The 14,835-nt window shown below is 43.6% G+C and overlaps 1 protein-coding gene across 3 annotated transcripts in view; it reads right to left on the bottom strand.

Moving 5' to 3' along the window:
• Positions 1-14,835, bottom strand: part of SLC44A1 (solute carrier family 44 member 1) — a 128,965-nt gene that overhangs the window by 11,369 nt on the left and 102,761 nt on the right. For all 3 annotated transcript variants that reach the window (XM_038769503.1, XM_038769502.1, XM_038769504.1), the window contains 6 exons: positions 14,371-14,557; positions 9,152-9,317; positions 7,930-8,086; positions 7,651-7,734; positions 3,599-3,736; positions 982-1,218 (listed from right to left, as the gene is read on the bottom strand). In XM_038769503.1, the coding sequence (XP_038625431.1) occupies positions 982-1,218; positions 3,599-3,736; positions 7,651-7,734; positions 7,930-8,086; positions 9,152-9,317; positions 14,371-14,557 (969 nt within the window). The remainder of the gene's footprint in view (positions 1-981; positions 1,219-3,598; positions 3,737-7,650; positions 7,735-7,929; positions 8,087-9,151; positions 9,318-14,370; positions 14,558-14,835) is intronic.

Raw genomic sequence — 14,835 nt, 5'->3', positions numbered from 1 at the left:
CAGACAATGACTCTCCCTTCCTTCAAAGTCTGATTGAAGGCACATCTCCAAGAGGCCTACCCAGACAAACCCCCGCTTTCCCCTTCTCCCACTCCCTTTTGCATCACCCAGACTTGCTCCCTTTGCTCTTCCCCCTTCCCAGCCCCACAGCATGTACATACATATCTGTCATTTTATTTATCTGTATTGATATCTGTCTCCTCCCCTTCTGGACTGTAAGCTCGTTGTGGACAGGGAATGTATCTGTTTACTGTTGTAGCATACTCTCCCAAGCACTTAGTACAGTGCTCTGTACATTCAATAAATATGATCGAATGAATGAATGAACGATCCCCAAACACCAATTTCCTACTGGGGCAATTTGCTCGGTCTACTGTGAGAAGATAAATTAGGCACCTTTAACTGTGACTTTTCTTTAATTCCAGACTGTTCTCCCCCTCTAGACTGTAAGCTCATTGCAGGGAGGGAATGTGTCCACTAATTCTGTTATTCTCCCAAGCGTTTGGTACAACGCTCTGCATATAGTAAGCACTCAATAAATACCACAGAGTGATTAATTGATTGAAACACACAGTCCCTCAGTCCAGTCTTCACATCTCTAATCCAAGCTCTACATTACAGGGGTAAAGGTCAGAGCAAAGCGGGATAGTCATTCATTCAATCGTATTTAATGAGCGCTCACTGTGTGTACAGCACTGTACTAAGTGCTTGGGAGAGTACAATATAACAGAGTTGGTAGACATGTTCTCCGCCCGGAATGACCATATAGTCTAGAGGGGGAGACAGACATGAATATGAGCAAATAATTTAAACTATATAATTTAAATATATGTCCATAAAGTGCTGTGGGGTTAGGGGTGAGGCGAATAGCAAATGTCCAAAGATCCCAGAGCCAAGATCCAAGCGCGCGAGCGGACATCCCTCCCAAGCGATGGACAATGTTCGAGCTCCAGGGGGATTTAAGAAATGCAGTGTATTTACCATGAGCACTTTATCCATGTAAAACTCTCTACCAGGGCTTCCATCATTATGCTTCGTATCGATGGCAAAACATAAGAATAAGACGTCCACGACCATTTCGTATATGGACAGGAAGCAGTGAGCGACCAGGAAAGCGAAGAGGCAAACGATGATCAGCGGCAGTACCCAAACTGTGTAATCCTGCTGGTAGTTCAGCAACATAATGCCTGCCAACCCAGTGCTGCAGACTATCAGGACCTAGAGCCAAGAGAACAAAGGGCGCATTTAATATTGCACGGTAGGAGGCGTCCATCTTTCTTGATTTTCATATTCGGAGTCTCCCGACTATTTATAGCTACCGATGGCTACAATGCCGCTCTCCTCAAACCATGAAGCTCCACAATGCCTCACCCTCTGTCGCTTCAGATGTCGTGTAATAATAATTATTATAATGATGGTATTTGTTAAGCGCTTACTATGTGGTGAGCACTGTTCTATGTGCTGGGGTAGATACAAGGTGATCAGGTTGTCCTACTTGGGGCTCACAGTCTTCATCCCCATTTTCCATTTGAGGTAACTGAGGCACAGAGAAGTTAAATGGCTTGCCCAAGGACACACAGCGGACAAGTGGCGGAGCCAGGATCAGAACCCACATTCTCTGACTCCCAAGCCCGTGATCTTTCCACTAAGCCATGCTAGACAGATCCACTCAGTTCTGCCGGAATCTGTTTTTCCTCTACACCTTTTCTGTGGAAAATTGAGGACAGGGAACGTTGTTCCAACAGCCTGTGTCCATCTGGGTGAAGCAAGAAGTGATGCTGGAAGAAGTGGTCGTGCGCAGGTGCACATCGGACACAGTGTGAAAAGTGCAACCTCCACGGTAATGATAACTATTATTATTATGGTATATATTAAGCGCTTACCATGTGCTAGGCACTGTACTAAGCACTGGGGTGGATATAAGCAATTCGGGTTGCACACAGTCCCTGTCCCGCATGGGGCTCATACTTTCGATCCCCACTCTACAGATGAGGTAACTGAGGCGCAGGGAAGTTAAGTGAGTTGACCAAGGTCACACAGCAGACAAATGGCAGAGCCGGGATTAGAACCCATGACTTCCTGACTCCTAGGCCCATGCCACTGTGGGTCCACACGTACATACGTAAGCTTCTTTTTAGAACACAAAAAGCCTAAATTGTTGCTGAAAAGCAAACAAGTCTTTTGAAATGAATCTTTTCATTGAGTATAGCTGAGTTCACTGATTTTTACACATCGTTTTTTATGCGACTTTGGGATGCCAAAAGAGTGCTCCAGGGATGCCTTGGAAGAAATGAGCAAGGGGCACAAAATATTAAAATTGATGCTGATAAATGCTTCTTTCAGTATTGCTTAATGATGTATGTAGAGCTTTCTTTCTTGAGAATTTGTCAGATATTATGAGATTACTTAGCCAATAATTTTGGGAGAGCTTTATTTAAAAAAAAAAAAACCCAACAAAAACCTGATATAATGAGGTGGCATTTCTTCCTCTGTTAGAAAAAGAGAAGGTGTGTTTATGAAAATGGACAATTTGTGTTTCCACATTTAATGAAAATCAATGTGAATCTTTATTGATAAAATGTATTCAAAAACTGCCAGATTTAAAAGACTGGATTAAATAAAGCTGTTCAATTATATTATGGGAAGAGATGTTATGAAAACACATAAATGCATTTAGCGTATGGTAGAAAAAGTTTGGCACCCTTGATTCAGCTCATCATTATTTTTTCCTATTTATTCGCTTCTGTCCCTCTCTTCGGTTTAATAAAGTGCCCATGATTTGGCTACAGTCAGCTTTAATTTAGGATGTTTTCTACTGCTTATTTTTCTTTTCTTGATGGTTTCCTATTGTACTATCACTTCACAGTGTCTAGGGTCAGGTAGTATGAACTCATGACACAAGGGCCCGAGCCAGTGATATATTTTTTTTTCCAATGGTATTTGTTAAGCACTTACTATGTGTCAAACGCTATTCTGTACACTGAGGTAGGTAAAAGTCAATTAGGTTGGACATAGTCCCTGTCCCGCCTGGGGCTCACAGTCTAAATCGGAGGGAGAACAGGTATTGAATCCCCATTTTATTTTACGGTGGAGAAAACCGAGGCCCAGAGAAGTTAAGTGACTTACCCAAGGTCACCCGGCAAGCAATTGGCAGAGCTGGGATCAGAACCCAAGTCCTCTGACTCCCAGGCCCTTGCTTTTTTCACTACGCGATGTTGCTTTTGGTCTTGTCAGTAGGCTAACATATTGAAGTTTTTCCCCCTTCAATATTATGCCAAAAAGTACTAATGGAAGATAGATATATGTAATGTACCCCAAAGAGTTTGATACAGGAAATTTTATTTCAACCACTCTTATTTTCCCATTTCTATTTCTAGGTGATAGCTGCTTTAGGTGCCACTCTGAACTTTGCAAAACTGTCGCACATCTTTCCAAACCCAATACTCTCTATAAAAAAAAGGAAAATACATATATTGTGTTTACTTCTTTTCAAAATTATGTTGAAAAAACGAAAGCATATTGATTCTGAGATATATTTCCTGAAACTGAAGAACAAAAATACCCATGTTTAAACATTATTAATATTCTGTGGCCTTACCTTGCCAAGGAACAGCATAAAATCTCCAACTGTGTTTATGGCAGCCACTCGCAAGGCGTTCTCCACAATGATGACAAAGGCGTCCTTTGCTGAGGTGCAGAAGTTGGTGCTGTTGATAGCTGTGGCCGTGTATGCATTCTGGGACAAAGTGAAAACAGTTTTCTCATAAACCAATGCAGTCTCAGATTTTTAACCATCCCACCCAGCCTAAGGAGGAGGGAGAACATTATTTCATCTCCATTTCACAGATGAGGAAACAGAGGCACAGGTAAGTTAAGTGACCTGTCCATGGTCACACAGCAGGCAAGTGGTGATGCTGGACTTAGAACTCAGGTCCTCTGTCTCCCAGGCCCGTGATCTCTCCACTAGGTCACACTGCTCAAACATTCCCCTGCAGCCAGGGCTAAGGGAGACCAGAACAGGTGAAAGGGAGCCTGGGGAAGAATTTAGGGTGGGGTTCCAGGGTGAGAGAAACAAGGATAGGAGACAGAGACGGTTGAAAGAAGATGTTAGGACATTTCTAAACTCTATTCTCCCATATATTACTGTAAGTTGTATACTGAAATATTGATCAAAAGCTATTTTTTTCCAATTATGAAAAATCAGAGACCCTGAGAAGTTATTTTCCACTGACTAAATGATTCAGAAGAAGACATTCCATGATACATAGCATTTTTCATTGTTGAAATTTTCCAAGAAAACACATGGTTTTATTATAAGAAATGAAAGAGCAATGAGTACTGTGGCATCAAATATCCTTCTCAAATCCTGAAACAGATTGTGGAATACTAAGTAAACAGGAGGGTGGGACACTGCAGGGAGAGGAGAGTGAGTAAAAGAATGTCAGTCGGCCAACAGCATAACTGATGAAACAGCAAGCTTCAAAAGCACAGATTACCATGTAATGTAGCTTTCATTTTAAAGGAAAATTTCATTTTAAAGGAAAATTACTTGAACCCTAAAATTAAAACGAAAACAAGGATACCCCCTTTGAAAGACGTTTTTCTTGGGAAACACTATGTACGGCATTGTCCTTGGTGGTTGAAGGTGACACTACTGATGGGAAAATTTAGTTATGGATACAAAGAAGAAGGAAAAGTCCTGACCACACCATGTACACAAGTTTGCTGTATGCAATGCCGGCTGCTGTTTTCCTTTTTCATTTCTGTCTTCGTCTCACAGTGCCCTTGAGGATTCTGATGGCCCCATTAGCGACTACGGGGTCCCAAGCAGGTTTGTTACGGTGTCGTCTCCCAGTTCTCCACTATGATGCTGCAGTGTCCGAGGCTATATTTTACTGCATCATTAAGGCACGTATTTGCAGCATCTTCGTTTCACCTCACCGTACAAAAGCTGTCGGGCAGCCCTTTGGGTGTATCCCCTTTCCTATCATGTCCCATGCGGTCAGTCAGTCAGTCAGTTGATCATATTGACTGAGCGCTTAGAGTATGCACAGCACTATACTAAGCGCTTGGGAGAGTATGATGTAGCAATAAACAGACACATTCCCTGTGCACAACGAGCCTAACATTGATCTATTTGGATGGTTTTGGAGTCAACCCCTTGAAGCAGTGGCTATACAGTCAGGGAGAGTACAATCGGTGAGAGATTGGAGCTGTATACAATAGGTAGTCTGACATTCATTCATTCAATCGTATTTATTGAGTGCTTACTGTGCGCAGAGCACTGTACTAAGCGCTTGGGAAGTACAAGTTGGCAACATATAGAGATGGTCCCTACCCAACAATGGGCTCACAGTCTAGAAGGGGAGACAAACAACAAAACAAAACATGTAGACAGGTGTCAAAACCGTCAGAATAAATAGAATTACAGCTATATGCACATCATTAACAAAACAGAGTAGTAAATATGTACAAGTAAAATAAATAGAGTAATAAATCTGTACAAATATATACAAGTGCTGTGGGGAGGGGAAGGGGGTAGGGCGGGGGGGATGGGGAGGAGGAGAGGAAAAAGGGGACTCAGTCTGGGAAGGCCTCCTGGAGGAGGTGGGAGTGGGGTGAATATCTAGTACTTAAAGTGTACTGATTGAAGTGCATAGACAGCATAGAAGGGAGTCCAGCCCACTGTTGGGTAGGGACCGCCTCTATATGTTGCCAACTTGTACTTCCCAAGTGCTTAGTACAGTGCTCTGCACACAATAAGCACTCAATAAATACGATTGAATGAATGAATGTCAGACTACCTATTGTCCATGCCTTCAAAAATATCTTTACCACAAAACTCAACTCACCCAACTTTCCTTTCTCAATGATATTTACTGAGCACTTACTCTTTGCAGAGCACTATACTAATTACTTGAGAGAGTACAATACAACATAATTCCCTGCCCATAAAGAGCTTACCAGACATTACTATAAATAATTTATAATATACAATTTAAAAGATATGTACATAAATTATGCAGGGTTGGGGAAAATATAAAAAGCCCAGAGGTCCAAGTGCAGGTCACAGATATAAGTTGTTTTCCATCTTTAGACTCCTTTCCCAACAAATTTGACAAGATTTCATTCCTTCAAAGCCCTACTGACATCACGAGAGACATTTTGTACTCTCAAAATAGTGCTTTCACACTCGAGTCACTAATGCTGAGGATGAAATTCACCATAGGTAGATGTGTGTGTGTGTGTGTGTGTGTGTGTGTGTTTGTGGGTGTGTGTGTGTTGTGAGAGAGGAAGCGAGTGAGAGAGCGAGAGAGAGACAGAGAGAGAGAGAGATACTGAAGAGGCCAATGGGGGTCCCACAGTTCGAATCACACTGTGCAAAGGATGCGATCATGTTTGCTGCTTGCTACTCATAAAGCTGTTTGCTCTTTTGCCTCCTTGTCTCAAGATCGACATGGCTGCTGTGATATTTATGTCCTTCAGATCCCTCTGTGGCACTACAATATCAATCCATCCATCAATCGTATTTATTGAGCGCTTACTATGTGCAGAGCACTGTTCTACGCACTTGGGAGAGTACGATACAACTGAGAAGCAGCTCGGCCTAGTGGATAGAGCATGGGCCTGGGAGTCAGGAAGGCCTGGGTTCTAATCCTGGCTCCCTCACTTGTCCGCTGGATGAACTTGGGCAAGTCACTTCACTTCTCTGGGCCTCTGTTACCTCCTCTGAAAAATGGGGATTAAGACTGTGACCCCATGTGGCAAATGGACTGTGTCCAACCTGATTACCTTGTATCTACCCCAGTGACTAGAACAATGCCTGGCACATAGTAAACACTTAACAAATATCATTTAAGAAACAAAAAATGGAGTCAGCAGACACGCTCCCTGCCCACACAGTCAATGAGATGCCATGTTTAAATCTAGATGCATCCAGACATGCACCTGCAGAAAGAGGAGAGCAGCAGGTAAGACCCGCTTCTGTACTTCTTGGGCCCAGGATAAGGGTTCTTAAGGGGGTGTGTGAGGTTTCTGCCAGGGTACAGGTCTGGAACTGCACAGGGCAGAATTTGAAACACTAAGAAGTCCAAAAGAATTTGAGAAACAGAAATCATAAATACACTTTCAAACTGAATGCAACAACCTTAGGCGGGCTGATGGGTACAGCTACACAATAACACTTACTTCACTACTTTTCATTCATTCATTCAATTGTATTTATTGAGTGCTTACTGTGTGCAGAGCACTGTACTAAGTGCTTGGGAAGTACAAGTTGGCAACATATAGAGACGGTCCCTACCCAACAACGGGCTCACAGTCTAGAAGGGGGAGAGTTGGTACAATTCTGAAACCATGATTATATTCTTTCTGAAAGAACGAAGTGTCTTTCCAGAAAATTGTTCATTTGTGCTTTGTAAATCAGGACTAATGTAATTATGAGTCTTCATAAGATCACAATCTACATTAATTTTTGCAATAGAGTATGACTGGAAAAAGACAGTCTTGCTCCAGTGACAAAGTACATTTTGGCATCCGTACCATATACCATAAGAAAAACAAAAAGCTTCCAAATGAAATTTAATTATTTTGTCTGGGGGTGGCGGGGAGTCTCCTTAGTGAAAGTCGACATATGTAATGCGGTGTTACCTGATTTAAGTAATTCAGGCACTTTTCGAGACACCAAAGGCAGCAGATGCAAGATTTCAGTACACACCGAGCACAGGCATTTTCCTGGAGAGGAGAAAAAGATATAGAAATATTCAAAAAATGAAAGAATTGAACCCAGTCCTACAAGACTTCAAGACTGAAATCGAATGGCACCAATCTGTCAAGAATCAAACACCCCAAATCTACATGGATGACATACCCCTGTGAGGGCGACATTACAGTGCTTGCCAAACATCAGAAGAAACAGTTTCTCCTTACCTTTCCTTTGAGTTGGCTGTGGATGTACATGAGGATCATTCGAGGAATTTTCACTAAAGTGATAATGAAAGATCCCTTCGCCACTGTACCGAGGTGATATCGAATGAGGCGATTCACCGATGCCAGTATAGGAGTGAACGGCAGATTCCTTTTCTCCCTGTGAACAAGCACCACAAAGAATAATAATAAAAAACCCCACCAATTATATGAAGCAGAGCATGAACCTTTTAAGAAGCAGTTATCATCCAATCATGCCTCAAGGCACAGTCAAAAAAAGGAACATTCTTATTTTATATCCTAGGGAAGAGTTGTGTTCCACATACTGAACGCAATGCAAAGGAAATGAAGTCACACTTCGGACTGCTTGTGATGCACCACCTCTTTTCCCAGAGAAACTCGGCAATCTGAACAGTCAGACCCAGTCCTAGGAGGAGCTTCCGTGAGCGCTAATGGAAAACAACCCCCATCAGCCCCAGCTCTTCCTGCTCCGAAGCCTCTGAGGACTTACCCAGGGAAAATGCGTCTGGCCCTTCAGCTAAGGCCAGGAAGCCGGGTAAATGTGCCCTGGTTGGAGCGTGGTATGGGGTGGACCGGGAATGAAGCAGGTGGTGGCAAGACTGCCATCAGCCACAACTCCACTCCCATTCGACAGTACCTCAAACCCAGGTTAGGCTTCAAGTAGAGAACACGGGAGGGAGCAGAGGAAACTTGCTCTTCCCTCTGTAACGCTCTGGAGGATTCCTTGCTGGGCCGTCTGGAGACTGAGACTCCATCGTGTTTTTTTTTAAAAATTCTCAATCACTACTACTGAACTTTATTGTGCACATGGAAGAAAGAACACAGTATTAGACATCTTATATGGGTGCCCTGGGAAATCACCATGACACTGGATTTGACTCCCAGTCCTGTGTGCACGAAAACAGAGCTCCAATTCTGGTTCTGGCCCCAACATCTTCTGAGGACTCGGACAATTCCCAAATGCCAATTTTTTAACGGATGGAAAATAAAGCCACCACCAAAAAAATCCCCATCAACCTCTTTGACCGTCAGATTTGTCTAAAAAGCATGAGGTGGGTTAGGGTGGGAAGAAAACCAGTTATTGCCATTTATCAGGGATACACCAGACGTCCTCTTTGGTGGAGGATTAATGATCCCATCACTGGTTAGCTGGGCCCCCGGTTATTTCTGACCAACCTCTGAGGTTTCCACTTCCAGATCTCACCTTGTAAAATAGTATGTTACTACAGCTCCTGCCACAGTCATCTGCTGGCAGGCTAGGATGAATTCACTGATCCAGATCAGCCCTACTACATGGTACCACCACATATACTGCAGAGGGCCAGAAACTCGGAAATCCACAAATCCTTGGTCATTTCGGACAGCACTACCTAGTAAGACATTGGAGGAAGGAGGGAAAAGGGAGCACTTATATCAGCTCTAAAAGGATAGTGATAGTCAGTGTTAAATTTTGAAAAAAAAAGAAGAATTCAGATTCCAACATCCATTCATTCATTTAATAGTATTTATTGAGTGCCACATGGGGCTCAGAGTCTTAATACCCATTTTCCATATGAGATAACTGAGGCCCAGAGCAGTGAAGTGACTTGCCCAAGGTCACACAGCAGACAAGTGGCAGAGCCAGAATTAGAACCCAGGTCCTTCTGACTCCCAGGCCCGGGCTCTATCCACTAGGCCACTCTGCTTCTCATTTATCAAGCGTTTACTATGTGCAGAGCACTGTACTAAGAGTTTGGGAGAGTAGAATACAACAGAATTAGGAGCCCCGTTCCCTGCCCAAAATGACCTTATGATCTACAGGAAGAAGAAAAGCTTATATCAGACTCACATAACATCTGTGTTGAAGTCAATCAATCAGTGGTATTTATTGAGTATTTTCTGTGTGCAGAGTACTGTACTAAGCACTTGGGAGAGTACAATGTAACAAAGCTGGTAGACACGTTCAGTGCCCACACCCTCCCTATTCATTCATTCAATTCATTCATTCATTCAATCGTATTTACTGTGTGCAGAACATTGCCCTAAGCGCTTGAACTAAGTCCCTACTCCCAGCATCTTCTAGGTCCAGACAATTTGGTGAACCCTGGGGCTACCATCACCCAGCTACAGTCTACTAACTGAGCCTGCTCCTGGCAAGGTGGACAATCACCCAATACTAACCTCCCAGGGAGCTGAATAAACAGAGAAATTGTTTTTCACTCTACAAGGGCTCTACCTGAAAGCAGAACTGCTATATTTTCAGTTAGGTTCTTCCCCAACCATCCAAAGCGTGGCCATCGTAGCAGGGACAAGCTTTGTCTCTGTATATCTTTACATCTCCCAAGGCTTCTGGGCAAAAAATCTCAGATTTTGATCTCGGGCAAGTCGTTTAACTTGTCTGGGCCTCAGTTCTCCTTCTTACTTAGACTGGGACAGGGACTGTGTCCAACCTAATTCACTTGTACCTACCATAGCACTTAGAACAGTGTTTGACACATAGTAAGCGCTTAACAAATACCATTAAAGAGACCAATTCATCACATCCAGTGGGAGCTGCACCTGGGGGGTGTCACATCCATTTTTTTTTCTCTAATTTCAATGTAGGAGGAGGCCCAGTAGACAACTCGATGACTCAACGACACAGTGTGTGTGTGTGTGTGTGTGTGTGTGTGTGTGTGTGTGTGTGTGTGTGTCGGGGGTGTTGGGGAGGGGTTGTGTGGGACGGGGGAGGAAGGGGAAAGGGGACGGGGCTACATCGGGATGGTGTCTCTCAGGAATTGTTCCTGGGATTGCTTTTATTTGCTATCTTTATTTAGATCCTGGAAATTGAAACCATTCTCATCCAATTTAAGGATGAAACCAAATTGGGTAGGGTTGCTAGCCCTTTCAAAGCCAGGAATAGAATTCAAAGTGACAGGCGAATTGAAAAAACAGTATTGCAAAAACCGGATGGCATTCAAGAGGGACAAATGCAAGGAAATGCATTTAGGGGTGTAAAAAGCAAACGCCACTAATACAAGAGGGAAATACTGCGTGCAGAGCACTCGACAACAGTACAGAGAGATCGGGGGTCCCAATTAATAATAATAATAATGATATTTGTTACTATGTGCCAGGCACTGTTCTAAGCCCTGGGGTGGATATAAACAAATCAGGTTGGACACAGTCCCTGTCCCACGTGGGGCTCACAGTCTCAATCCCCATTTTACGGATGAGGTAAGAGGCACAGAGAAGTGAAGTGACTTGCCCAAAGTCACAGAGCAGACAAGTAGGGGAGCTGTAATTAGACCCCATGACCTTCTGACTCCCAGGCCTCTGCTCTATCCACTATGCCATGCTGCTTGACCAGAATCAGATTGTAAATCAGCAAATTAGCAAAGAAGCCTCGCATCATCTCATTGATTTATCTCTGTACTGTGCCTTGCCAGAGTTGGGAAGTGATGCTTCCAGGATGTTCTGCCCTAGTCAGACCCTGGAACTATTTTCCGTTTTAGTCGGACAACTTTAAGTAGGAGACATTTTAGTTGGAGCTTAGAAAGAACTTCTTGTCCATGAGAGCAATGACACATTAGAAGAGACTACAAAGGGAGAATGGGAAGTTACTGTCTCTGGAGCCCTTTTCAGGAAAGAATAGACAAATAGCTTTCTTAGATGATTAGTCATTCACTTGGCCTGGAGATGATCTCATTGGATGATCTCTCCAAATAATAATAATAATGAGGGCATTTGTTATGCACTTACTATGTATCTATGTATCTGTATCTACCCCAGCACTTGCTACAGTGCCTGGCACATAGTAAGCGCTTAACAAATACCCTGAAAAAAGTCAGGTAACCCTTTCACAAAGTGTGCACCTAAGTTTAGTTTCTTGTGCTGATGCATTATCTTCTACAGGGCCAGTCTCTTGTTACTAGCCTGCCTCTTGGTATCCTGAACTTCATGAAGGTTTTGCTCAAGAAAAGCAACCTCTCCAGACTGCTGCCTTTCAGGATGGTCTGTTTGCCACTGGGGTCTCCCAACAGTTCACTGCTCTTTCCGGTTGTCTGACACTACGGTTCACTCGATCTCTACACTGCGTACACTGATCTCCCGGCCTACGTGTGACCTCTTTCACTTCACCACACAGCAGTAGCTGGGTTGATTGCAAGCAACCGTTTCCCTCCCCACTAATAGATGCACATCACTAAATAAATGACAAATACAAAGAATGCGAAGTGACTAATGGAACGGTATGACAGGAATATGGCGGGGAGAAGATTAGTCATGAAATGTCTCCTGAAGGAGTTGACTTTTTAGGGGAGCTTTGAAGGAAGGGACATGACTTGAAAGGCCGAGGGGGAAATTGTGGAGTCAAGAGGCAGAATGGAAAAAAACTGCCAAGCACTGTAAGTTGCAACTACAACAGCACTTTACAGTCAAAGATGATCTTTCCATGTGTACTGTGTAGAATGGAACAAGTCATACAAGTGGATTTTCAAGGACTCCCACATAGGGATAAAATGTTATCACCAAGTGTCACCTTTGAAACAAAGGACAGATAATATATGATATTGGGCTATCTATTTTTTTATGCATCACATTTACTCACATAATTACAGCCACTTTTTTGCAAAATTTTTGTGACCCCCGAAAGGGGAAAGGGCTGTGACATTGGGAATTAAGTCTTACCTTATGGAAAGCAAGGGGAAATAAAAAAAGAAAGGAGGGGAGAAGAAAGAGAAAGATAAAAGGGCACTTCTATTTTTTTATGGTACTTGTTAACTGCTTACTATGTGCGAGGCATTGTACTAAGTGCTGGGCTAGATTCAAGATAATCAGTTTGGGCCCAGTCCCTGTACTACATAGGGTTCACAGCCTAAGTAGGAGGGAGGAGGATTTGACCCCCATTTTACCGATGAGGTAACTGAGGCACAGAGGAGTCAAGTGACTTACCCAAGGTCACACAGCAGATAAGTGGTAGAGCTGAGATTAAAACCCAGGTCCTCTGACCCATGCTGCTTCTCAAATGCACTCTCCCAAGTGCTGCATACACTACGCACTCAATCGATTCTCCCAATCCCTTCACCTCTTCTTACCTGGGAGTTCATCCTCCCCTCCTTTAGCTCATTCTGACCTATATCTTTCTTCCTACCCAGGGTGCTTGCAAGTTTCAAAGAAGAAACTCCCAGGCCCAAGCCTGTGTCTATGCATTCTGACCCTTCTTCTCTTCCCACCCCTGTGGGTACCTGTACCACTGATTATCAAAATAATCTCTATTTCTATCTCAAAAATCAGGCAGAAGGGTGGACGAGAGAATTATGCAGTGGAGACAATTATACGCGTGAAACGGTCTATAAATATAAAAGAACTTGTTTCTGCCATCTTCTGGGTCACTGTCATCAAGATCTCTGATTGGCTCAGAATTAAGCCATTGGTTCTGGCTAAAGACGCATAAGGATGAGACTGATGTGAAATCTGCATTAATACTTGCATTTCTTAATTTTCATGACACTTTTGAGACTAGGTGCAGTGAGAAATGCAGGTGGCAAATATATATATCAACTTCATTTTGGGAAAGATCACAACAGCCTTGTAAAAAATAACCACATCCCACACAACCACCTGTCAACTCTTTAGCTGAAGGCAGAGCCAGGCAGAAGAAATATCACAGTAGTGTGCATCATTTAATTATAAATGCTCTCCGTGTTCAGCAATCAGAAGACAGAATGCTGTTCAGATGGTTCTGCTCCTCCCTCCATTGTGAAGGTAGCAGTGACAGCAGAGGGCAGGCCTAGGAGCTAGAGGTTGGAAGACTGTCCCGGCTATACCACACACGAGATGGAAAGATAAGCAATAGGGAAGCGGCATAGCCTAGTAGCTAGAGCACAGGCCTGGGAGTCAGAAGGAACTGGGCTCTAACCCCGGCTCCGCCACTTAATAATAATGATAATGATGGTATTTGTTATGCGCTTACTATGTGCAAAGCACTGTTCTAAGCACTGGGGGGATACAAGGTGATCAGGTTATCCCACGTGGGGCTCACAGTCTTAATCCCCATTTCCAGATAAGGTAACTGAGGCACAGAGAAGTTAAGTGACTTGCCCAAATTCACATAGATGATAAGTGGCAGAGCCGGGATTAGAACCAATGACCTCTGACTCCCAAGCCCATGCTCTTTCCACTGAGCCACACTGCTTTGTACCTCTGGAAGTCAATCTGCTTTTCACCAGTGGAGCTTGAAAGGGAAGTCTGGTTCAGCTACAGCTCATCCCACATACCCTCCTCTGGCCCATTCATCTCAAATCTGCATCTTCGATGTTGGACCAAATCCTAACAGCACTCCGGGGGCAAGAAGGGATGGGGCTATTATTGGCCCTCATTTGGCAGGTGTACAGAAGAGCCCGGTTTTTCCACATTCGCATTTTCACATCAGGCCCGTTAAAGAGAACCTTCATGGCATCTTACCTGTAGTGCCAAGAAAAAGCAGGGTCATAATCCAGTACACCCAAAAGAGAACAAGAGCAAAGAATGTCCAAAATGGCTGGAAAACGAGCAATGGCAGGTGAATGAAGACCTTGCCAGCCACATGGAACAAGGCAATGGTGAGAGCAACTCGCTTGCGCATAAATAACATGATCAAGAACAAGATAACCTGGAGAGAAAGAAAGGATTTCCAGTTACCATCTGGGTGAAAATGGAAGGCAAAGGGGGTGGGGCTGTTTTAACCAACCACTACGACATCATGATGAGTTATCATTATTATCATCGCAAGCATGGCGATCGTTACTGAGTTCCATTAAAAGTATTCAGCACTTTGACGGGAGAAGATACCGAATAGCGAGGGGACACAATCCCCATCTTTGGGGAGTGGTGATTCAATTAATCACCGCCAGATCCTAAGGGACTGAGAAAATCCATTTCCAAACAACA

This window comes from Tachyglossus aculeatus, chromosome X4 (genome assembly GCF_015852505.1).
Source record: "Tachyglossus aculeatus isolate mTacAcu1 chromosome X4, mTacAcu1.pri, whole genome shotgun sequence".
Classification (NCBI taxonomy): domain Eukaryota; kingdom Metazoa; phylum Chordata; class Mammalia; order Monotremata; family Tachyglossidae; genus Tachyglossus; species Tachyglossus aculeatus.
The sequence above is the reverse complement of the archived record's forward strand: the minus strand, read 5'-3'. Positions and strand labels throughout refer to the sequence as shown.